This window comes from Phragmites australis, chromosome 18 (assembly GCF_958298935.1).
Source record: "Phragmites australis chromosome 18, lpPhrAust1.1, whole genome shotgun sequence".
In the NCBI taxonomy this organism is placed as follows: Eukaryota; Viridiplantae; Streptophyta; class Magnoliopsida; order Poales; family Poaceae; genus Phragmites; species Phragmites australis.
In genome coordinates, this window is record NC_084938.1 from 11,095,433 (window position 1) to 11,120,533 (window position 25,101).

General features: G+C 41.9%; 1 protein-coding gene across 3 annotated transcripts in view; it reads right to left on the reverse strand.

The window, feature by feature from the left end:
* Positions 1-18,985: 18,985 nt before the first annotated feature.
* Positions 18,986-25,101, reverse strand: part of LOC133898463 (synaptotagmin-5-like) — a 51,411-nt gene continuing 45,295 nt past the window's right edge. For 2 of the 3 annotated variants that reach the window (XM_062339169.1, XM_062339167.1), the window contains one exon: positions 24,470-24,707. In XM_062339169.1, the coding sequence (XP_062195153.1) occupies positions 24,691-24,707 (17 nt within the window). In that variant the 3' untranslated portion in view covers positions 24,470-24,690. Of the gene's footprint in view, positions 19,364-20,030; positions 20,089-24,469; positions 24,708-25,101 lie in introns of those variants that run through there. The other variant, XM_062339168.1, reaches the window with a different exon arrangement.

Below are 25,101 nucleotides of genomic sequence, written 5' to 3' on the forward strand. Positions count from 1 at the left end.
CAATGAGGAATGTCTGGAATAGATTATGGCGTTGTAGCTGCTCCGCTTGCCCCATTTGAGAACTCAAAACTCGCTTCACAATGAAGGTGCGTGCTGCATAACTCTCCGTGGCAGCGGTACCACTAATCTCCTCCCCCTCACTATCCATGTCATGATCGGCTGCAAGATTAGCTTCAAATGCATATTCTTCCTCGACATCACTATGACTAACATATCCACCATCTGCTGTTGCGGAGTATGCTCGCTGGCTTGGGCAATCCTTCATGACGTGGCCAATACCTTGGTAGCGACGGCACACAATGCCCGTTGTACGACCCGTGGTAGCTGCACCTGAAGAAGAGCGTGGCATTGGATCCTGCGAAACAGTAGATTTACTCACCTCACGTGATGGTTGTGGTGCTCCTGCTGAACGCGCCCGAGTGTTGGAGGAGGGGGCAGCAGATCGTGTAGATGTTGAAGGGAATGTTGTTGCTTGTCCCTGTGGTACTCGTGAAGTAGATGTACTCCCAAAATTGTTCCGCAATTTCTGCACCTGTTGTCGACCCTGCAGTTCTTTTTCTGCCAAGATAGCAAAATGGAACAATCTATTGGTAGTATTGTAATCTTTGTAATCAACAAGGTCCTGAATTTCACGTCTCAACCCGGAGTAAAAACGAATCATGGTATCCTCATCATCCTCTTGTATACTACAACGAAGCATAGCAATTTGAAGCTCTTGATAGTAATCATGCACAGATTTAGAACCTTGATTTAAGCGCTGCAATTTCTTTTTCAATTCACGTGTATAATCAAGAGGAATAAATCTATTGCGCATGGCACGCTTTAGTCTAGGCCATGATTCAGGTTCTAAGCCACTAGAAACTAGACCATTCCACCAAATAATAGCATAATTCGTGAACTCACAAGTGGCGAGTCTAACTCTATGCATTTCAGGAACCATATGAGAACTATACTTTTGATCAACCGTCATTTCCCAATTCAAATAAGCATCAGCATCATATGCACCATCAAAAGGAGGCATTGAAAACTTAATCTTAGAATAAGGATCATCGCGACCGTTGCGATTAACATTATTACCTCCATTACCTTGACGACGTTGTTGTTGGCCACGACGTAATTGTTCAGCATGAGGACGTTGCTCAGCACGCGCATCTTGCCCAACAAAAACCTCACCATCTTCTTGGTCACCATCATTAGTATCATCATCATCATCATCATGTGAATGGTCATCATCCTGTGGTGGCTGTCGCAACTCAAGATCGTTGACTCGCGTGACGAGGTTAGCAATGCTTGTTCTAATGTCTGTCAATAGCCTAGTATGCTCTTGCAAGGCTTTGTTGAGTTCTTCCTTGGATACACAATCCTTAAAATCCAACGGAGAGCCATCACCTGACATGGTTAGTAGAAAACAAAGGATAACAAATATTATCCCTATCAACTACTAGGTTGTGGAAGGTGGAATCACACACACTCAAGCATCTTACCACGCTCTTACAAATGTTCTTACCAACGTAGCAAGGAGGAACAACCGGTGACGAGTCTGGAAGCGTGGGATGATTGCAAGAGTGAACCTGTTCGGATAAAAGGAGGTGGAGCTTGGAAGGCACAATATGGTAGCAAGGGTTAGCAATAATTGTAATCAGAAGAGCAAAGCTAAATAAGTGTCCAAAGTATGAATCATAGTTGCTGGTCTATCACGTGTCCCTAGTCCTAGCACAATAGCTGAAACAAAGCTAAAAAGGATGATCAAAGAAAGACACAGCAAACAGCACAATTATCTGGGTGTTCTGTATGTGCTCCTCTTTTTTGTCTTTTAGCACTAGTAGGAATCACGATTTTTTTTTTTCATATTTTTCTGATATTTTTTTCTGAACTAGGAGCACACAAGCAACAACCATAGAAATTTTCAGCTCAAACGGATGCAAGATGTGGCCTACAGAAAATCAAGCACATTCTCTGAAAAGCGTGCGGAAACTTCGCGGCTCGAATACTCAATCTTCCAAGCCGAATTTGGGAAAAAATTTTTGGTGGAACCCAGCAAAGTAGGGGGAGCAACGGATGTAACTTTTTCTGTAGATGTCCGTGAAAAAAAATTTTGCCTGATTCCGAGTCCGTATGAGAAAGTTATGGCTGTTTTACTGAACCCCTGTCGAGTTAGGGTTTTTTTTTCAAGCAACTCTTGCAGAAATTGACCTCTTTAAGGTATTGCAAGCAATAGGATCGCGAGATGAACAAGGATGGCAGCGGTGGCAAGGCAATTGATACAAGGCGGCTTGCGACCTATCTAGGGTTGGCGTGGCGGAAAGTAACACAAGGCGGCTCGCGGTGGCAAATCGAGTAATGTGGTGGCTCGACTTGTTGGTGGGGATAGTGGCGATGGGATAGCGGCGTGATCAAAATAGCACGGAGCGTTGACTAAAAACCAAGAACACGACTCTAACACCAGCAACAAGACTCGACCACGGACACAAACTCAACAACGCGTAACTGAAAACAAAAATTGCAAAGACACAAAGGGTTCTAGGGCAGCGGAAATTGACGAAATTTTTTTTGGGCTTTTTCTGGACTCTTGGTAATGAAAAACAGACTAATCTAAAGGGGAAGACGAAATTACCTAACGGGTAACCTGAAAATTTGATACCAGTTGATGAGCAATGTTGGCCTGATCTTCCGATAGGTAGTGATAAGTCGGTGGGTGGAGAACTCGACGTTGATGAATCCAAAGGCTTCGACCCGAACAGATCGTCTCCCTTGCAATCACTACACCACAGCTCCGATGGTTATCAACTGTGTCGCGCGGTTGACCTCGCCAAGAAGGCTCAATCCCTGCAAGCGTACCGAGAACACAAGCAAGAACGTAGAAGATGCAATCTGAAATATTGCGAATTGAATTCAAGCACTCGAAGTCGGGGTTCCACAGACACTTGCGGCGGCCTAGTCGGTCCGGAACAAGAGCGAAAATCTCACAACTGTGTGTAGATCAATGTCTAAGCAAAATCCAACTCTAATTAGGGCGGCGGCTACTGTATATAAAAGACTAGGGTCGGCCAAGGACCCCTGGACGCATCCCTAATGGACTCCAACACGTTACACGGCCCAACGGCCCAAAAGATGGTGGCGCAGCACCCTGACAGATTCTGGACGTCCACTTATTTTGATGATTCCCGTTGAATCATAAAGAATTTGGACATGGTACCAGTACCGTTGGAAAGCTTATCTCCTTAGCTTTCCAACCATGTGTAGAACGTCAAAAACGGAGTCCGTATGCGTCCTGGGCGACGATTTTAGTGCGGACTGGTCCTGGATTCCGAAACGGACTCGAACTGGATTGGGCCTCCACCTTGGCTTGGGCGCCCTTGCTGTTCTTCTCCCGTGTTCCTAAGTAATAATACATCACAATTATTTAGTAGCATCCCATCCTCATCAAAATATAAAGAAACACTAAGGAACGAGCTCACCTCATGATTTAGTTGACGTGCACGAGCTCGTGTCAATGGACCTATTATTGGAGGAATACTCGGTGTGTGTGTATCCGAAAGAGTGATGTCCTCATCACAAACCTAACCCATTAATCTCATTAACAAGAATGTTCAAATGAGAATAGATATCATTAGCACTTTCATAGGATAGTTGCTTGATGCCATTGAGCTTAGTAACAAGCACATGATATTTCTCATAGCACGCATCCTTTGTGCCTTCATGTATTTCAATGAGACTAATCCAAATATCATATGCATTAGTAAGAGAATAAACACGATTAAATGCATAAATACATATAGATGATAAAAGGATACTCTTGGTCAATACATCTAATTGCCTCTTCTTGTTGGCGATGCGAGGTCTCATCCCATCCTGAGTGACTCTCCAAACATCCAACCCTCGAGCTTACAAATATAAAGTCATTAGAATTTTTTAACAGGAAAAATTTGAGTCATCGAAAAGTGGAGCACTATAGGAATCCATCGCAACCCTGAACATCACAACTCACTAGGCGGTGAAGCCTAACCGATCACAATGAGACTAAGTCTTAAATGCCACTTGAATTGGCGAAACCTTGTAAAAGGTGTGAAGCTCTAACACAAATTAAAGAGCTAGATGTGAGTCCTAGCTCTGATACCAATTGAAGGGATTGGTGACGTTATAAGAGGGGGGTGAATTATGATGCTTGGAATTATTTTGGCTCCAAAAACTATACAAGATAAACCTATATCAATTTCTATCTATATGTACTCTAGGTTTATCTAGTATGTCTACTCTACCGATCAAAGAGCTTGCAACCTATCTAAGAAGGTAGATTGCAAGAAGGTAAATGCGGAAACGTAAATAAGGTAGAGAGAGCAAACTCAGCACAAGAGATTTTTTTCCCATGGTATGATGGTATGAATGTCATCTCTAGTCCACATTGGAGCTACACAAAGGATATGCTCCTGTTCGCCATCCGGTTATAGCTCTTGAGCCACCAAGTCACAAAGACAAGGCATCCACCCAGATGAGCCACCAAGCCACAAGGCAAGGTCTCACCACTAGCCTCTCTTCCGGTTCCTTGCCATCGTGATCACTTCGGAGTTTCAGCCACCAACACAAGGGTCTCCGCATCCCTGTACACGCTTCTCGTAACTGCTCCACACCAAATTGGAAAGTCAACAAGCTTGCCGGTGGGTCACCAAGACTCCAAGGTGCCGGCGTACCACTTGGATCACTCCTTGATCCACTCTCTAGGCAGCAATCACCTAGCAACTCTCTCTAGACCTATAAGCACTAATCACTCGCTAATCTTATGTTTAATCATATTGCTTAATCATATTAAGCACTTTGGTGGCTTGGATGTCTTCTCAAGTGTGTATAAGCTTCCTCTAGACTCTAGCAGCATGCCACACCTTCAAATGAATGAGTGGAGGTATTTATAGCCTCAAACCCGCGCACTAGCTATTAACCCAACGGCTCAAAAAAGTTGTTAACACCGAATGATCCGGTGAGATAACAGTACTAACACTAGATCATCCGTGAGTACACTCTCACAAACTAGCTGTTGTAACCTCACTCAAGCCTTTATGAACATCGAACACTACGGTGTATATTTCATGTCCATCATCGGACTATCCGGTGAGTTATCATGAGTCTCCGAGCCTTTCCTTCTTCTCTGTGTAAATTGCTACGGTGAAAGCATCCAGTGCACATCACTTCATCACCAGACTATCCAATGAGTTGACTCTAGGTCAACCGAGCCAATACAACCCTCTCTGAAAATAATGCTCCGGTGTACATAGCATCCATCACGGACCATCCGGTGCCTTGAACTTCATTCTTCAACACTTGGCACCCTGTGTAAATTGGTTTGGTATTAAGCCTCCAGTGTGTACAACACATACACTGGACCTTCCGGTGTGTTTACCTCCATCTGTCAATTTGCATTGTTCATTGTCCGGTGTGTGCAACACATTGATCACCGGACCATCCAGTGCTTTGATCTTCAACTTCAATGGTTGCAACCTTCTCTGGACAAAATGCTCCGATGTGTATCTTCTCTGATCATTGGACCTTCTAGTGAGGTCTTTAGGCCTCCTTCCCCTTTGTCAAATATGCTCCGGTGAGATCAACACTTAGAGCACCAGACCATCCGGTAAGGCAAATCTTCCTGGGACTTCTCTAATTCAGTCCAAGTTTGTGCCAGCAGCGGGTGGCTTCTTCATGTATTGCATCCATAAGAGCTACTAACATATATTATTGATAAACATGTTAGTCCCATGGACTATATTATCATTAATCATAAAAATCACAATCATTGCCTAATAGGGCCATTTTCGCTACACCAGGCTACCAATAGAACCAAAACAAGCCATTGTGCATTCTTTCTCTTCGATAGTAGAATTACATTACTAAATCACACTAGAAGAAAGTTGATGCGTGGCACACCATTGTTCGCAAAATTCTTGTCAAAAACAAACAAAAACTAAAAATGTCTGCACTACACTAGAAACCCTATGACATCCCTACACTGAAACTGCATCATTTCACAAATCCCAGCCACCTAGTGTCGTCTCCAAACATTCCTACACTGAAAACCCTATGACAAATACATCAATATATGGACTAGTCCAAACACCCGCACTTAATTTTGCACTTCAACTCGATATCTGCACTAGTCTAGCAATAGCTAAAGGTAACCACTTATTGCACACTTCAAACCAAAGATGGGGGACGAGACGGAGGGTGGAGTGGGGCGTACCTGACAGAGATGGGAGGTGGACGACGAGATTGATGGAGATGGGGGTGGCTACCTGGATCTCCAGTCACACCCAACGAGGATGGTGGTGGCTGGACGGAGCAAAAGGTAGTGGCACGGGCAACCTCCTGCTCCACTGGGGAAGTGCCGTAGAGGGTGTCATCGGTCAGGCCGTCAATGGGCACAGGGGCTAGATAGCAACGGAGCACGGAGGAGAGGGCGTTGACAGTGGCAATACATAGAGGAGAGGGCATCAATGGTGGCAGCACGGGCTTGACGGCGACTTTGGGACGAGGAGGCTGGAGGTGCGGCTCGGGGAGTTAGGGCTAGGACTTAGAAAAAATGACATGGGGAGGCAACCTATCTATAGTTAAATGATTATAGGTGACGGGTAAACACTACTATCACCCATCACCTATGATATTGACCATCACTTATTACAAATCATAAGCGATGGGTGAATATTATCACCCATCACTTATTACTTATACTCAGTGACCGGTAAAGAAAGTCATAGGTGATGACTAAATAGTATCACCCGTCACTTATGACTTTCTTCACCGATCACTCTGTAAGTGATGGGTGATAATATTCACTTGTCACCTATAATTTGGACAGAAATTTCAGATTCAAATTCATAACTTGTTATGTTCAATTTAATATTACAAATTTGACATTAATATTCAAATTAGATATTAATATTGCAAATTTGACATAAATATTGAAAATTTAATATATATACAAATTAAAATTTGAACTTAATATTACACATTTGACATTAATATTACAAATTCAAAAACCTTGAAGCCTAAAATTCAAAGTCGCCATTTTCGTGCTTTCTTGACATGGATCCCTTAGTTATGGTCAGAGCGTGGGTATAGAGTTCTCTCGGTCGGCGAAAGGCATGGCATGATTGCATAGCAAAAGTGGGGATTTCATCGAATTGATTGAACTCCTCCTCATCAATGACATTTGCAAGATGCGTCTTTTCCCAGTGAGAACCACATGGTGTTTCTTCTTTGTTGTGTTAGCCACATAAAAGACTTGGCGAACATCTTTAGCGAATACGAAGGGTTCAGACTTGTATCCGGCATGTTTGAGATCAGTGCTAGTAAATCCATGCTTGTCATTAGTAACACCCTTTGCCCTATATTACCCAACAGCACCGAAATAGGGCTACCTTTAATCCCAAGTAGTTTAGCTCCCAGATCTCCTCTATTTGACCATAGTATATGCCCCTCCGCATGTCGTTATCACACGCATCTATACGGACACCACTGTTCTGATATATGCTCTTCTCACCTTGGGCAACCGTGTAAAATGTGTATCCGTTTATATCGTAGCCTTGATATGTCATAATTGTGTATATAGGGCTCGATGCCAGTTTTTTTTTATCAGAGCACTTGTAGGAGTACTCGATTGTCTGATTCAATCTCGGAACCAAGTGGTGAACCTTTGCATATGTTGCTTTGCAACCCAAGCTTTAGTCTACCCTGGATTCTCTTCAAGTAGCATCTACTTGTGTTCATTGACATATAGGCACACTTCGATCATTTGTTATAGAATGAGAAAATGAGCTTGGTTGTATGCCTTTGGATCAGGAGCTATTGCCATCTTCCCTAGAACATGTTTCTATATGGGTGCTTCCTAGGAAGGAAACATCAATGCTGCCTGTACACTATTTTCTTTGAGTTTGTTAAACCTCAAATTGCATGTGTCATCTAAGCAATGGGGCAAGCTTTACCTCTTTTGCTCTGACCTGACAAGTTACGAAGTGCTAGCAGATCGTTGATGGTGATGAACAACACGGCGTGCAAGTAAAGTACTCTTGCTTGTACTGATCCCAAACCTTGACGCCTTCCGACCAGAGTTCCTTAAGATCATCGACTAAAGGCCTGAGGTACACATCAATATCGTTGCTAGGTTATTTCGGTTCTGATATCAAGATTGACAATATAATGTATTTCTGCTTATTACAAAGCTAGGGTGGAAAGTTGTAGATAGACAATACAACAGGCCAGGTGCTATGTGAGGTACTCATGTTACCAAATGGATTCATGCCATCTGTGCTCATAGCAAACACAATATTTTTCAACTCTTTAGCGAACTAACCAAATGTGGAATCAACGATTTGCCACTAAGCAGAATACGCCAGGTGCCGTATCATTGCGTTGTTCTTACGACCCGTCTTATGCCAATGCACCAATTAGGCCTCCTTTCTATTTGCATATAGACGCTTCAGATGGGGAATTACAGAAAAATATTTATTTTTCTTGCCTCTGTCCTTGTCACCACCATCATTTCTATGCTTATATCGATAGGTTCCACACACGAGGCATTGATCCAGCTCTGCATATTCTCCACAAAACAAGATGCAATCATGCTTACATTCATGCATTTTTTCTATTTCTAGTCTTAAATGACCAATTATTTTCTTTGCATCGTAGATGCCCTCAAGCACCAAGTTCTCCTCCGGTAGCATGTCCCTTAGCAGATCTAGCAATGCTTCAAAACTCTTATCAGTCCAACCATAGGTTGCCTTCAGATATAGAAGCTTTAAGTTCTGAAATATCTGTGTGTACTTCTTCTTATAGTTGGGACAAAGGGGTGTCTTGGAATCCCGCACAAAATCCTGGAATTTAGCAAACTCACCATTGTTATACTCGTCGTGGCACTCAATATTCCCCACCATCTGGTCTATATTCTCCACAAAATCCTCAAGATCATTGTCATTGAAACCTAATATATCCTCGTCCCTGAGATCATGATCCATTTCACAGGGTGTAAGTGCTTGATCCACACTGTCGGCATGGAGGGTCCGATCCATCTCTCCCTCGTTAATGCCTTCCCCACCATGTTTGTTCCAACATATACAATTCTCTTTAAATCCACGCATTACCAAGTGTGCATGGATATTGTCTGGTTTCATGAACTTCTTATCATTCCTGCTGTCGCGACATGGACAATACATTGCAGTTTTACCACGATCTTTCATATCTACTAAGGCAGCACTCATGAAATGCTTCACCCAGTTCAGGTTCCAGACAAGTTCGGGTCTCAAGGTACATCCAACTTTTGTCCATCATCTATAATTAATGTAAAAACATTCATTCTTCATCAACAATTACCTTAATTTTGTGGTTAAGCATGCGATTAAAAATTCCATACAATTACACTAGATTTGTGGCATCTCGCGGTAGACCAGGCAAACCTAGCACCAAATCTAACATAAATACAACTCAATTGTACTAAGATTTTGGATAAAGATGCAAAATATCCGATAAGAACTCAAAACACAACAAATCTATCAAATATGGATTAGATGAGGAGGAAAGGGAGAGATACAAACCTTCAAAGACCTAGCACCAATTCAAACATCAAATCAACAAAATATTACTGAGTCTCTAGGGGAACCAGAGAAAATCACCGATCTACTGTGCGCGCATAGTCCTGGCCAGTCTGGGTGTACAGTAGCGGGCCAGATCTTATAACAGAGCTAAGTCATAAGTAACGGGTCATAATATGACCCTTCACTTATTACTTGTGCAGGGAGACCCGTCACCTACGCCATATTATAAGTGATGGGTCGTGATATGACCCGCCACTTATGTTTGGTGTGAGGAGACCCATCACTTATAACCAGATCATAAGTGACAGGTGTAGTTATAACCCGTCACCTATACAGAAGTGACGGGTAGTATTATAATCCGTTACCTATGACCTACAATTAGTGACGGGTCTATGCCCTGTCCCAACCTGAGGCTATATAAGTGATGGATCGTATAATGACCTGTCACTAAATTATGTCTCTTTTGTCCATTTTTAACATAATGATATTTGTATCATTTGTCAAGAATGATATTCAAACTTTGAGTCTGAATACTTGGTACTTCTGTGCAATTGAAGAAGATGCATGCACTTGTATATGCTGTTGCAAGATGTTTATTGCCTTATAAACTAGATCAACTCTCTTATTTTTAATATATGCTCAGCTTGAGCTCTAGCTCGTTGTGTTCGTTTTAAAAGATGCTTATTGTATTCTATGGTCCCTTTGAGGGGGAAAAATAATAATGGAGGAATTTAAAGGGATTGAATTTTGTGGATGAAGCCCTATGAAACAAAGCAGCGAGCTTTTAAAGTTTTACTAGATGACTTGTTTGTTCCGCAGGGATTTTGGAGAAACTATAACATGAGGCCCATCCTTTTTTATTGCAAATTTTTGAACCAACACAACATAAAGTATTCCAATGAACATTGGATTAGGTTTATATGCCAAGTGCCACAGATAAGAATTAATAATGGGAACAATAATTAAATTTAAACTGCCTCTGTTCTCAAATAAATATTGTTTCAAAAATGCATGCATGTAAACTTTAAAAACTTTGATCATCACTGTACACAAAATAACTAGCATTTTTAAGCAAAAAAGTATTAGTACACTTTTCATGAAAAATACTTTCAATTATATTTTAAATATTTTGCTAACATATATTTGGAAAATGTAAGTGTACAGTTCATGAAACTACGGAAAAAAAATCACAAAACTACACTTTTTAGAATCAATTTTGTAACCATGCACCTTTTTATCACTTTGTATCACAAGACCACACTTAAGATTCAATTTCACATCAGGCAAAATTGCCCCGGTAGCATTATTCGTGAACCATTTTGCAAACATGCCACTCTGTTGTTCCCAATTTAGCAGTTCTCAGTTCAGCTTTGTCTAGCACTATACCACACGATTGAAAAATCAATGACTTAGATTAGATCCGATCCCAGCACCGTTATATATCTCCGGTCAGTCCTCTATTTCTCCCTCATCGGAGTTTCCTCCTTCCTCTGAATCCCTCTCTTATATATGGCACCAATCCCAATCGTTGACCCATAGCATGTGGCTTCTTCATCCCACTAGCAAAAGTCCCCTGCTCTCCTCGACACGCCCACCTCCACTTTGTTTGCCAGATTTAGAAGCACTCCATATCATATTGATGCTGCACGGTGGCACCAGCGCCATAGCCATGCTATGTCTCACCATCTGTGTATCCTTGAATTGCAGCACCGAAGTCCAATCCGATGAGCCCCATCTCCAACCTCCCCTATGCTACTACGCTTTGTGTTGCTGGATCCAATGGTGCATGTGATATGGCCACTGCGGCCGCTATGCGCATGTGGCCTGCTCATGCACAAGCAGCTACATCCATGGCCTTCACGGTGGGGTGGACTCCCGTCGGCAACACCCAGATCCACAGCCGACTATGACAGCTGCGGGGCGGTGGTGGTAGGAGGCAGAAGCAGGGCATGGCGATGTGAAAGGATAGAGATGCCCAAGAGAGGGGGGTTGAATTTGGATTCAAAAACTTTTTTATCACTAAAAATATAGAAATGATCTACCCATCCTTAATCTATGTGATTCTAGGCTTCTATGTGTGTCTATGCTAACACACAATAAATTTCCAACCTAGTTCAAATTCTATTCTTTCATGGCAATTCTGCAAAGGTAAATTGTGGAAAGTAAATTGCGGGAATTGAAATACTAGAAATGAAAATGCTCAAATGTAAAGAGAGGGACTAGGAAGGCTCATTTTTTTTTTTTTTTGAGGTATCGGAGAGTTGCCGCTCTCCATAAGGAACTAAGCGCAAGGGTAGTTCTTCTCCACTCCGGATTAGTGGACTCCAATCAGACATAACTCCTTCTTGGGTATTCAACAATATCTTCTCCAATCCGCCTAGGTGACACAAAGAGTAACAAGCTAAGAATATCACTTGACCTAATCAAGATCAAAGAGCTGAATGTATGTACACAAGCTACTCTCCTAGCACTAATGATGTCCTTAATATTCAATTAAGAACTTGAATGATCACTCTAGTGCTTCTTCTTCCTCTTGGCTCTCCAAAGGTGTAGATGAACTAAACAACTAGCTAAGAGGGCCATCAATGAGGTGAGGGGGCATATTTATATCGAACCACCAAAAACTATTTGTTAACCCCTCGGCCTCCAGAAAAACAGGTCAACAGACAATTAGGTGGGCCATCAGACTTTCCGCTGCCTTCAAATCCAATTACCAAAAAACTAGCCATTTACTATATGGCCGCCTCACCGGACAATTAGGTGGGTCACTGGACTATCCGGTGGCCTTCATCTTCCAAGTGTCCAAGCCCTCTAGACAAATATTCTAGTGGCCAATGGACAAGATAGACGAACTGTCTGGTGACCCACCGAACCTTCCAATGGCGTCCAAAGTACCAGATGAAAGGATTGGATGGCTCGAGAGGAGGGGGGTGAATTGGGCACTAATTAAAAACAACTTCTATCGAATTCTAAGCCAAGTAACCACCTTAAACTATAGGAAAGGTAATGAAACTACACGATCAAACTAAAGGAAGGCAAGGAAAAAAATAAGGTAGAACACAAAGTAAATGCAGAATTGAAAGCTTGCAAGAAAGTAAATGCTCAAATTTAAATGTGAGAAAGTAAAGAGATGGGAAAGAAGACAAAGTAAAGAGATCCAGGAAACAAGCTAGAACACACATATGTCCACATCCATGAGCAGAGCTAATTAACCAAGGAAGGCAGCAAAGTGTTGTCTCATATCAACTCCTACAGCCAACTGCATATAATGCCAATTGAGCGTCTTGTGCTCGCTCAAGTTGACCTTCCTCCTTAGGTAAGATGCATGAAAGCTCTTGCAGAATGGTCCAGAACCTAGGATTTACCCTCTCATCTCTCTGTGGGCTAAACCACTCTCCAACTGGCACAAACTTCAGCTTCTTGATCTTTATTGACTTGAAGGACGTCAAGTCACGCAACCTGATCTCACCCTGTGCTGGAGACTCCTCTGACTGCTGCTCCTCCTCCTGAGACTGCTCCTCCTCTGTCTCTGGCTCCTGACGAGCCCTTTTTCGGCTGCTTGACTGGCTGGAAGGCGTCGAGCCCAACCCCATGGCAGAACAAGTGTGGATGGACCGACGCAGTGTAGAACTGTCTCCAATCTAAAAACCACGCTAAGTCTCAGATGCATCTGTAACAGCTACCGCTCGGTCCCATTCCTTCTGTGCCTTTATCTTCTTCTTTGGCTGCTCAACTTCCTTTCCCTTGTTGCGGCACTTATGACCCATCTAACAGATCAAACTTGAATAGCAAGATGAGCGAACGTGTCAGGTTTAAGCAATTTGACTGAATTTGACCTGAATTTGAATCCTAAGCAAGAATTTGATGTGAATTTGGATGAACATGCTACAGATTCAAGTTTGCAACACTAGACATTGATCAAATGCAAATGATTTGTCTTCAGTTTGAACAAATTGATCAAATTTGAGTAAATTTTGGGCAAATTTTGGGGCTAATTTGCATAATTTTAAATCGAGGATTTGCAAAAATGAGCAATCAGTCGAAGAGAATCTCACCAGGAAGAAATTAGCGAAGGAGATGCTGGTGGTGAAGGAGGAATGGTGGTCGATGGCACTGGCGACGGAGTTAGGGCATAGAACAAGCGGTGGCTCTGGGCGGCACAGCACTGGGCGGTGATAGTGGAGGTGGCGCGATGCTGGGATGGAGTGGCGGTGAGATGCTACAGTGTGGAGTGGCACAGAGCGGTGGCTGGACTGCGGTGGAGTGTTGGGCGGTGGCGTGCGAGTCGGCAAGAGGCATGGGCGACGGCCCGACAGGTCAAAAATGAGGGTACGGTGCTCAGCCTGAAAGCTTATATGACAGGTGGGACCCACAAAAAATGTGAGTGCCGACGATCCGCTGGTAACCATCTAAGCATCAGAGAGATGCATCGGACCATTATTTCCAGAATGTTTTCTAACTGAGCCGAAACCAAATTTCAAACGCCAGATTATCCGCTGATCATAGCATTGAATGCCGGACCTTTTCTGAGAGAGAACTGACTTCTACACGTCGGAAGATCCGATGATTGGAAATTGGCATGCACCAGACTGTTTTCCAAAACATCTAAGAGACAACTATTGTCTTGAGCGCTGAAAGGTCCGGTGAAAGTCTTTGAGCATACGCCAAAACAGACTGAACACAGAGCGCCGGATGATCCGCTGAGAAGAAAGAAAGTAGTGTCAGACCATCTGGTGAGAAGAAAACTTTCTATTGATCTAAAATCTCTCACTATGTCCAAACTTCAAATAAGCGCGCAATAAAAACAGATGTTTGGATCAATTTGAGTTAAGACCTTATCCTCTCAAACACTCATTTACAAATATTTGCCCATAAAAGCTATAGCATACATACTTTTTGAAATAGGCAATAAGAACCGAAAATTAAGGAGGGAGAAAACTCCAAAGAAATGTATGAGCTATATTGCCTATGAGTTCAAAGATTAAGACTTTAAATTCGCTAGGACATGACTCACTAGGCACTAAGCACAAACATCTTAGAGATGTTCATACTTTTACTCTTGAGAAACTTAGAGAAGAAATTGAGAAAAAGGAGAAACTTGTTGTGTTAAATTGCAAATATGTTAAAAATTCAAGTTGTTCAATGTCTGATTTGCATGATTAAATTTCCTATTCTAATTGCTCAATTCTTGAATTGAAGTTGCATGATGCTAATAATAGAGTTTCTCAAATAGCTAATTACATGATTACTCATGAGGTTCTTTCATGCTCTAACTGTCATAAACAAAAGAAACCTATGAGTGTTGCTTGTGATAAGTGTCCAGCTCTTTCTAAACAGGTTGATTATTTGAAAGGAACTTTAGAACGTTCTAAGGGAAAGATTTAGATTCATCTAAGTCAAGTATATGTAAACATGGTTTAGGTTTTGATCCCTATGCTCGTTCTAAGATAAATGCACCCACTATTGTTAGAACTCTTGGCTGTGGCAAATTTAAACCTCTTGCTGAATCTGAACCTAAGAAGGTTATTTTTATGACCGTTGGATTTTTCTCCTCTACAATGAATGCAAATGTTGCTTCTTTTTCAAAATCCATACATTGGGTTAAGTATACTTGCACTCATTGTGGTAGAGATGGATATTTAGTTGATTTTTGTATTAGACTAACTAAACAACAAAAGAAAGAGAAGTCTAAGCTAGGTCTAATTTGTAAAAGGCATGTTTTATTCCTCGTGAGGTTGTGGAACCTCATTTTGTGCATTAGGTGAAACAGTCATCACCTTTTACTCCTCGTGTAACTCGAGTTGAATCTACTCGAGTTTCTCAAGTTATGATTACTCGAGCTGCTAGTGCTTCTCGAGTGGAACTCACTCGAGCTGCTTGAGTTAAGTCTACTCAGGCTACTCATGTTTTGCCTACTCGTGTCGTTGGTCGAGTGACTCAGTACTAGATTCCTAAAAGCCTTATTACTAACCCTAGTATTGAGCCCTCGACATCTTATGTTTACTTGTAGGCTTCTCGAGCAAGGAAGGAGAATATTTGGCTGGTCGATTCTTCCTCATTGTCGATATTCGTCTCATGTTCATCCTCATCACCTGCATGGTTAGTTGCAAGTACACATTCATTTTCAACATCACTAGCACTTACATATCCATCGTCTTCTGTTACAATGTACGCTCGTTGAGTTGGCAATCCTTCATGACGTTGCTCATTCCCTTGCATCGGTGTCATACAATCCCGGTCGATCAGCCTGTAGAAGCAACCGAAGAAGAGCTCTTGGTTGGCCCCTGCACACTTACAGATTTGCTTACCTCAGGAGCATATCAGGTGTCGAAGGTACTGCTGAATGCGCCCTACTCAAGAAGGGGTAGTACACCGTGTAGCTGAATGTGGAGCTATTTTGACTTGTCCCGTTGTTGATTTTGAAGTGGTCATGCTTCCAAAATTGCTCCTTGGCCTCTATTGTCGTCCCTATAATTCTTTTTCTACCAGACATGCAAGTTAGAATAACCTAGGAACACTATTGTATTCTTTGTAATCAACTATGTTCTGAATTTCACACCTTAACCCTCCATAAAAGCAACACAACATACTAATTTGTAGCTCCTAGTAATATTCTTCTATAGATCTATCACCTTGGTTTAAGCGCTGCAATTTCTTACATAAATCACATTTAAAAGAGGGTGGAACAAATCTATTATGCATAGCAACCTTTAAAGCATTCCAAGTAGTAGGAGCTAATCCGTCGATCCATACCTTATTCCACCAGATGATTGCAAAATTTTTAAATTCACTAGTGGCTTGCCTAACTCTATGCACTTTAGGAACTAAATGACATTAAACTTTTGTTCTACCATCATCTCCCAATGTAAATACCTTTCAACATCATAAGCATCCTCAAAAGACGGTATAGTAAACCCTAGCAAATGGATCATCATTAATACGTGAGTTATGTTGCTGAAAATTATTATCTCTCATACCTTGACGGTTGAAGTTCAATCGGTTCCTTTATCGTTCATCAAAGGTGTCACGTTCTTGTCTCAAAATTTCATCATCCGCGACAAACTCCTCTTGTTCATAGGCTGCACCATGGGGATCCACTCGACCATTGTTTGGTGGTAGATTAACCAATCGATCAAAGCGTGTATTGAGCATTACAATGCATTCATTAAGTCGTTGCAATGTGGTATTGGTTCCCGCAAGCTTCTTTTCGATGTCATCATTAATAGTTTGTCGATGATCATCCAACAACATTGTGAGTTCTTCCCTCAAAACACACTCTTTCGCATCCGATGCTTCTCCTGCCATGGTTAGTCGAAGATAGAAAACAACGAAAGATAAATTATATCTATTGACTACTAGATGGTGAAGGTGGAGTCACGCCACGCTTTTGCAAGTGTTCTTACCAATCACAACAGTTGGCACAATCGGTAGCTGGTTCGTGATAGCTTATCAAGTGCAAGTGAGGTAGTTGCAAGAGGAGAAACCGTTCTGGTCGAGAGAAGGTGTAGCTTAGATAAGTAATATTTAGTAGCAAGGAATGACAATAATTGAAATCAGATTAGCAAAGCTAAATAAAAGTCCACAATACTTGTCACATTTGCTGGCCCGAACATGTTCCTAGAACTAGCTCAAGCAAGCCGAAAACTATAACAGACACAAGCACAATGGAACAAAATTCGCAATGCAAACTGATTCTCTTTTTTTTAATGTGACACAAATTCAAAAACTCTTCTACTGCCTTTTCGAACACCAGTGAGATATGTGGGTCACAAACTTTTTTCCGGAGAGCAGGAGTATAAAGGTAATAAAAAGACAAAACAAAGCGGATATCGAGTGATACTCAAACTTTGTCAGACAATGCTCGATATGACGAGTTCGTAGGATGTTCGAGACTAGCTAGAAACAGATAGACTCTGACTAGGTGGTGGAGGCGAAAACGAGTGGTTAGTTGAATCCGACTAGGTGGTCGAAATGACTGGTCGGGACCCTGAGTGGGTGGTCGGAGTGACCGATCGGACCTCGAGTGGGTGGCCAAAATAACTGGTCGGGACCCTGAGTGGGTGGTCGGAGCGACTAGTGGTCAAACCCGAGTAGATGGTCGACTCGACTAGTGGTGGAACTCGAGTAGATGGTTTAAATGACTAGTTGTTGAACACAACTTGATGGTTGACTTGACTAGTGGTTGAACTCGAGTAGATGGTTAAAGCGACTAGTGGTCGAACACGACTTGATGGTCGACTCGACTAGTGGTCGAACTCGAGGCGAGGAAGGAGAATATTTAGCTGCAGCGAGTGTTAAGCACTCAAATGGAGCAAGCGAAACAGCTACAATACCACAATTCGTTTCAGATGTTCCTTATAGTCAAGGATTATCGTGTTCGAGTCATTATTGATGGAGAAAGCTGCAACAACTTTGTATGTTCAGATATGATCAAGAAGCTTGCCTTGCCGACAAGAAACCATCTTGACCCGTATCATATTCAATGCTTCAACAACAGTGGTAAGTTGATGGTAATGCAAACAGCTAGGGTTCATTTTTCTATTGGTTCATACCATGATTGTGCTGATTTCGATGTAGTTCCCATGGAAGCATGCTCTCTTTTGTTAGGATGACTATGAGAGTTTAATACTGATGCAACACATCATGGTAGAAGTAATAAGTACTCTTATGCATAAAGGAAAAAAAATAACTTGTCCATCGTTAACCCCTGTTGAAATTATGAAATGTGAACAAGAGATAGCTGAAAATAAGAGAGAAGAGTTTGAGAATGAATCTGAAAATCAGCAAGTAGCGGAAAAAGTTTTTCCACCCAAAAAGGAGAAAGCAACGACTTCTAAGTCTGATGGAATTAGACTAAAAGAGTGTGTTATACTTGTTACTAAATCTGATCTTGCTGAAATTTGTGATAATGAGTTGTCATGCTATGCTTTGATATGCAAAGATGCTTTAGTTTCACTAGAGAATATATCTAGCTCTTTACCTCCTGCTATTTCTAACCTTTTGCAGGAGTTTGTGGATGTATTTCCAGCTAAAGTACCCTTGGGATTACCACATATTCGAGGGATTGAACATCAAATTGATTTGATTCAGATAGCAACTTTGCCAAATCGTGCTGCATACAGGACCAACCCGGAAGAGACTAAGGAAATTCAGCGACAAGTCCAAGACCTTTTGGACCACGGGTATGTCCGAGAAAGTCTTAGCCCTTGTGCTGTTCTTGTTTTTTTGGTTCCTAAGAAAGACGGTAGTTGGCGTATGTATGTTGATTGTAGAGCCATCAATAATATTACTATAAGATATCGTCACCCTATCTCTAGGTTAGATGATATGCTTAATGAGCTGAGTGGTTCTATAATTTTCACTAAAATTGACTTGCGAAGTGGATACCACCAAATTAGGATGAAACTTGGAGATGAATGAAAGACTGCATTCAAAACTAAGTTTGGTTTGTATGAGTGTTTAGTAATGCCCTTTGGGTTAACTAACTGTAACACCCTACTTCCAACTGAGCCTAATCATCTGAAAATAGGAAATTTTGGCAGCATTTCCTCTGTAGAGTGGTATAACTGACCACAACATAAATTCTCAGGCAGCCAAAAACAGATATAACCAATATTTATATATCACCTTCACGACGCTATCAGTGTCTCACCACAACATATACCAAAACAAACGGCAACTCATCAACAAAGCTCAACTCAAACACCGGGAGACTATCGGCGTTGTGATGAGGGCGTGCGTGCAACTACCAAAAACCATCCCCCGACAAGCACGTCAGCAATCAAACATACCTGTAAAAGATTTAACAGGGGGTGAGACGAGCACAGCAAGTAACAGCTATGTATATAAACACATCTCACTCCGTTTTAAAAGTATTTAGGAATAAAACGTTCTTCTCCCAGCAATCAGAACAAACCACATGGTTTTAAAGAGGTCGTTATTTCAGAATTTTCTTTTTTGTCGAGACAGTAACGACAAACTTCAACCTGTTCTCCCACAAGAATATGGCATTCAACCCCGAGAAAGCTGAATTCTCCAAATATCATAAAAAAATGTATGAATGCCATGATGCAATTCCATTTGAGAGTTGGACGATGCCAACATCTCATGCAACTCCATGTACCGGTACGAATCACGCACGATGGCAGTGATCAGCCTTTATCACCATATGAAGTGCACAAATGCATATGTATACATGTGAATTGATGTCAATTCTTTATTTCTTTTTGAATAGCTCATGATGAAAACCACAATTGATTCATGAAGACAAACTGATTTCATGAAGATAAAGGTACAGTCCAGATTAATAAGAAAAACATTGATTTAAATAATTCAAAAGCAACGACATCCATAATTTAAATGGATTTGAAAAGAAAACCATATACTTCAATTTTGTTTGCAAAAGAAGTAAGACATGAATATAAATATAGCATAGAACCACACCCCCACGTTACTTGCCTTTTACCAAAAGCGATGAAGAAAATATCCGATCAAGAGCGCCCGGAAGCGGTACCACCTGTATAGGTATGTTATTAGCTCTAAAGCACAATTAAAACACATAAAATACGAAGCGTCAACCCTACGCCGGAAAACGTCGCGTCTACGCCGATATTTCGGACAACTGAAAAGAGAACTGTATCACATGAAATGATACACTATTTTCAATTCAGGGTTGAACTAAAATTCTCATTACTTAGACTTCACTTCGATGAATTGAATACTTCAACTCGGATGTCGTATCTTCGAGTCAACCACGATTATCACAACGAATCAAACTATTGATCACATGAAACGATACGACACGAATTAACTGATTTAATTTAATCCAACCACGAACGTCCAGAAAAAATTACCAAGAATTCGCCTTCGAAAGATTGACGACGAAACCGACGAAATTCCAAAATTTCCAACTTTTTTCCCTTTTCTTCTTCTTTTTTCTTTTCTTCTTCTTTTTTTTTCTCCTTCTTCTTCCTGGCTTCTCTCCCGGCCGGCTCTTCTTTTTCTTCTTTCTTCCTTTCCACCGGCTGCTACTTGCTTCGATTGACTGAGGGAGAGGGGAGAGGCAGCCGGCGGCGGCGGGGCAGCGACGGCGGCCGGCGAAAACGTGCGGCGCAGCGGCAGGAGAGAGAGAGAAACGCTCGAGAGAGAGAGAGAACGGCTCGAGAGAGAGAGAACGCAGAAGAGAGCGAGACGGCACACACGACGTGAAGAGTCTGGATGGATCGGGTTGAGGACCGATCCATCCAGTACTTATCTCTTTTTTTATTTTTTATTTCCAAAACAACGGACGGTCTAAATTTATTGGGCTCGCTACGGGTTTCAAAGTGCCCGGAACGGACATATGAATAGCAAAATGGGTTCGTCTCGACGAGATGAACGCAACCGCGGTCTCCGATCGGCCATCCGAGCAACGGATAAAAAAAGTCAAAATTTTGGTCAACCTCTCTCTTTTTTTTTCCAAGAAATTCAGTATTACATTCTCCCCCCCCCCCCTTAAAAGAATTCGTCCCCGAATTCTACCGCTTCCATGGCAACTATAAAACAGAGGTATAAATATTTCAAAACTTATGACTCACCAGTCTCAAAGAGCTCAGGATACTCCTTGCGCATTTGTTCTTCGAGTTCCCAAGTTGCTTCTCGTTCTGTTTGATTTGTCCAAAGGACTCTCACAAACTTGATAGTCCTCCTCCTCATAACTCGCTCTGAGGAATCCAGAATACGTACCGGGTGGCATTTTACGGTCAGATCCTTCTCTATCGTGATTGATTCCACATCAACTTTATGCTCCGGGTCTCTCAGATATTTTCTTAGCATAGAAACATGGAAGATATTATGTATTCCACTCATTGAGTCTGGTAATTCAAGACGATATGCCAAACTGCCTACTCAGGCTGTGATTAGGAATGGACCAATGTACCTCGGATTAAGCTTCCCCGACCTTCCAAAACGTACAACACCTTTGGTTGGCGACACTCTGAGAAGAACATAGTCACCAACTGAGAATTCTAGTTCTCGCCTCCGGATATCTGCATAGCTCTTCTATCGACTTTGAGCAGCCAACAGGTTCTGACGTATTTGGTGCACCTTTTCTGATGTTTGATGAACCAAATCCGGACCAATCAGTGATCTCTCTCCAACAGAATCCCAACACAAAGGAGAAACACACCTTCAGCCATATAAGGCCTCAAAAGGAGCCATCCGAATACTAGCTTGATAGCTGTTATTATAAGCAAACTCTGCTAAAGCCAGATGGTCTTCCCAACTGCCTTTCCAAGATAAGACACAAGCACGGAGCATGTCCTCCAAAGTCTGAATGGTCCGCTCCGACTGACCATCCGTATGAGGGTGGAAGGCTGTGCTAAGAGAAAGTTTCGTGCCCAAGGCACTTTGCAAACTCTGCCAAAACTGAGATACAAATTTGGAATCCCGATCTGAAATGATCGATTTTGGCACACCATGCAACCTTACTATTTCCCTAATATATAAGGGAGCCAAATCATGTGCCGAACTGGTTGTCTTCATTGGAATGAAATGTGCAGATTTTGTAAGCCTATCCACGACAACCCAAATAGCATCCCTGCCTCGAGGTGAACGAGGCAACCCAACAATGAAGTCCATAGTGATATGTTCCCATTTCCATTCTGGAATTTCTAAGAGTTGCATTAATCCTGCAGGTCTTTTATGTTCAGCCTTTACTTGTTGGCAGACCCCACAAGCTGCAACATACTTAGCAATATCCACTTTCATCCTTTTCCACCAAAAATTTTGCTTCAGGTCTCGATACATTTTGGTTTCACCTGGATGAATAGTATAAGGAGCCCGGTGAGCTTCTCTCAATATATCCATTTTCACATCTGCCTTCTGTGGTACACAGAGACGGCCTCTAAAGCGTATTGTACCTTGCTCATCCACACTAAACTCTTTTGATTTTCCTGCTAAAATTCTCTTTCGAACTTCTAAAAGAAGACGATCATGCTGTTGAGCTTCATGTACATGTTCAGGTATAGCAGATTGGATAATCATTTGAGTTTCTGGCTGCACAGTGCCAGCAAAGCAAAAAGATATTCCCATCCGATCCAACTCTGAATGTAAAGACATTATTGCTTTAGGTACACCTGTTCTGCTGAGGGCGTCAGCTACCACATTGGCCTTTCCAGGATGATACTGAATTGTCAGATCATAATCTTTGATTAATTCTAACCATCTCCGCTGTCTCAAATTCAGATCCCTTTGAGTGAAAATATACTTGAGACTCTTATGATCAGTGAAGATACCACATGACTCCCCATACAGGTAATGTCTCCAACTCTTCAAGGCAAAAACCACTGCAGCCAATTCTAAATCATGAGTGGGATAATTCTGTTCATGAGTCTTCAATTGTCTGGAAGCATATGCAATTACCCGATCTTCTTGCATAAGCACACAGCCAAGCCCAATCCGAGAAGCATCAGTGTAAACTGTGAAACGCTTACCACTCTCGGGCAAAGCCAAAATAGGAGCATTCACCAGCTTATTCTTTAAGGTTTGGAAACTGACCTCACAATCATCAGTCCATACAAAAGGAACACCCTTTTGGGTAAGTCTAGTCATAGGCTTTGCTATAATGGAGAAGTCTTGTACGAAGCGCCGATAATAGCCAGCTAGTCCAAGAAAACTTCGAATCTCTGTCACATTAGATGGTCTTTGCCATTCTATTACTGCAGCAACATTCTTTGGGTCCACAGTAATACCACGTTGATTAATAACATGCCCAAGAAATCCGACTTCTTCGAGCCAAAAGGCACATTTCTTTAGCTTCGCATAAAATTTATTCTTCCGAAGAGCCTCCAACACCAGACTGAGATGCACCTCATGTTCCTCTTTTGACTTGGAATAAATCAATATATCATTGATGAAAACCACCACAAAGACATCCAGATATTCATGGAGCATCCGGTTCATGGCTTCCATAAAAACAGCAGGGGCATTCGTTAGTCCAAAAGACATAACTACATATTCAAAATGCCCATACCTTGTATTGAAAGCCGTCTTCGCAATATCCTCATCTCAGATTCGCAATTGATGATAACCCGATTGCAAATCGATCTTCGAAAATATCATAGCACCCCTCAACTGATCAAAAAGATCATCAATACGAGGTAGAGGATATTTGTTTTGATTGTCACTTGATTAAGCGTCCGATAATCCACACAAAGCCTTTTTGTGCCATCTTTCTTTTCCACAAATAAAACAGGGGCAGCCCAAGGCGACGTACTCGGCCTGATAAATCCCTTAGCAAGGAGTTCATCGAATTGCTTCTTCAATTCCATTTGTTCCATTGGAGCCATTCGGTATGGAGTCTTATAAATGGGTTGTGTACCTGGAATCAACTCAATACGGAAGATTGTTTCTCGTTCAGGAGGCAATCCTGGAAGCTCACTAGGGAACACATCAGGATAACGACACACTACTGGGATATCTTCCACACGTAGAGTGACATCCTGCCCTTCAACCAATGACCAAAGAGCACCAGATTTCCACATCCTTTGGTCAGGGAAAATCCTGCACAACATGGAAAGTGTATATGGCAAGGCCTTCCCTTGGAAAACAATCTCCACTCCTGATGGAGCTCGCAAGGTGATGATTCTCAAAGAACAAGAGATAATGGCTTGGTACTGGGCAAGCCAATCCATACCAAGAATAACGTCGAAGGACTCTAAATTGATCATCACCAAGTTAGCCGTGAATTCCTCATCTCCAATATTTACAACACACCCCGGGCAAACATAAGAACTGGATATAAGACCACTGGGAGAGTTAACTATCACAGATTGCCCAATTTGTTGTACTGATAGTCTCGCTCGTATTAACTGAGCCTAATCATCTGAAAATAGGAAATTTTGGCAGTATTTCCTCTGTAGAGTGGTATAACTGACCACAACATAAGTTCTCAGGCAGCCAAAAACAGATATAACCAATATTTATATATCACCTTCACGACGCTACCAGCGTCTCACCACAACATATACCAAAACAAACGGCAACTCATCAACAAAGCTCAACTCAAACACCGGGAGACTATCGGCGTTGTGATGAGGGCGTGCGTGCAACTACCAAAAACCATCCCCCGACAAGCACGTCAGCAATCAAACATACCTGTAAAAGATTTAACAGGGGGTGAGACGAGCTCAGCAAGTAACAGCTATGTATATAAACACATCTCACTCCGTTTTAAAAGTATTTAGGAATAAAACGTTCTTCTCCCAGCAATCAGAACAAACCACATGGTTTTAAAGAGGTCATTATTTCAGAATTTTCTTTTTTGTCGAGACAGTAACGACAAACTTCAACCTGTTCTCCCACAAGAATATGGCATTCAACCCCGAGAAAGCTGAATTCTCCAAATATCATAAAAAAAATGTATGAATGCCATGATGCAACTCCATTTGAGAGTTGGACGATGCCAACATCTCATGCAACTCCATGTACCGGTACGAATCACGCACGATGGCAGTGATCGGCCTTTATCACCATATGAAGTGCACAAATG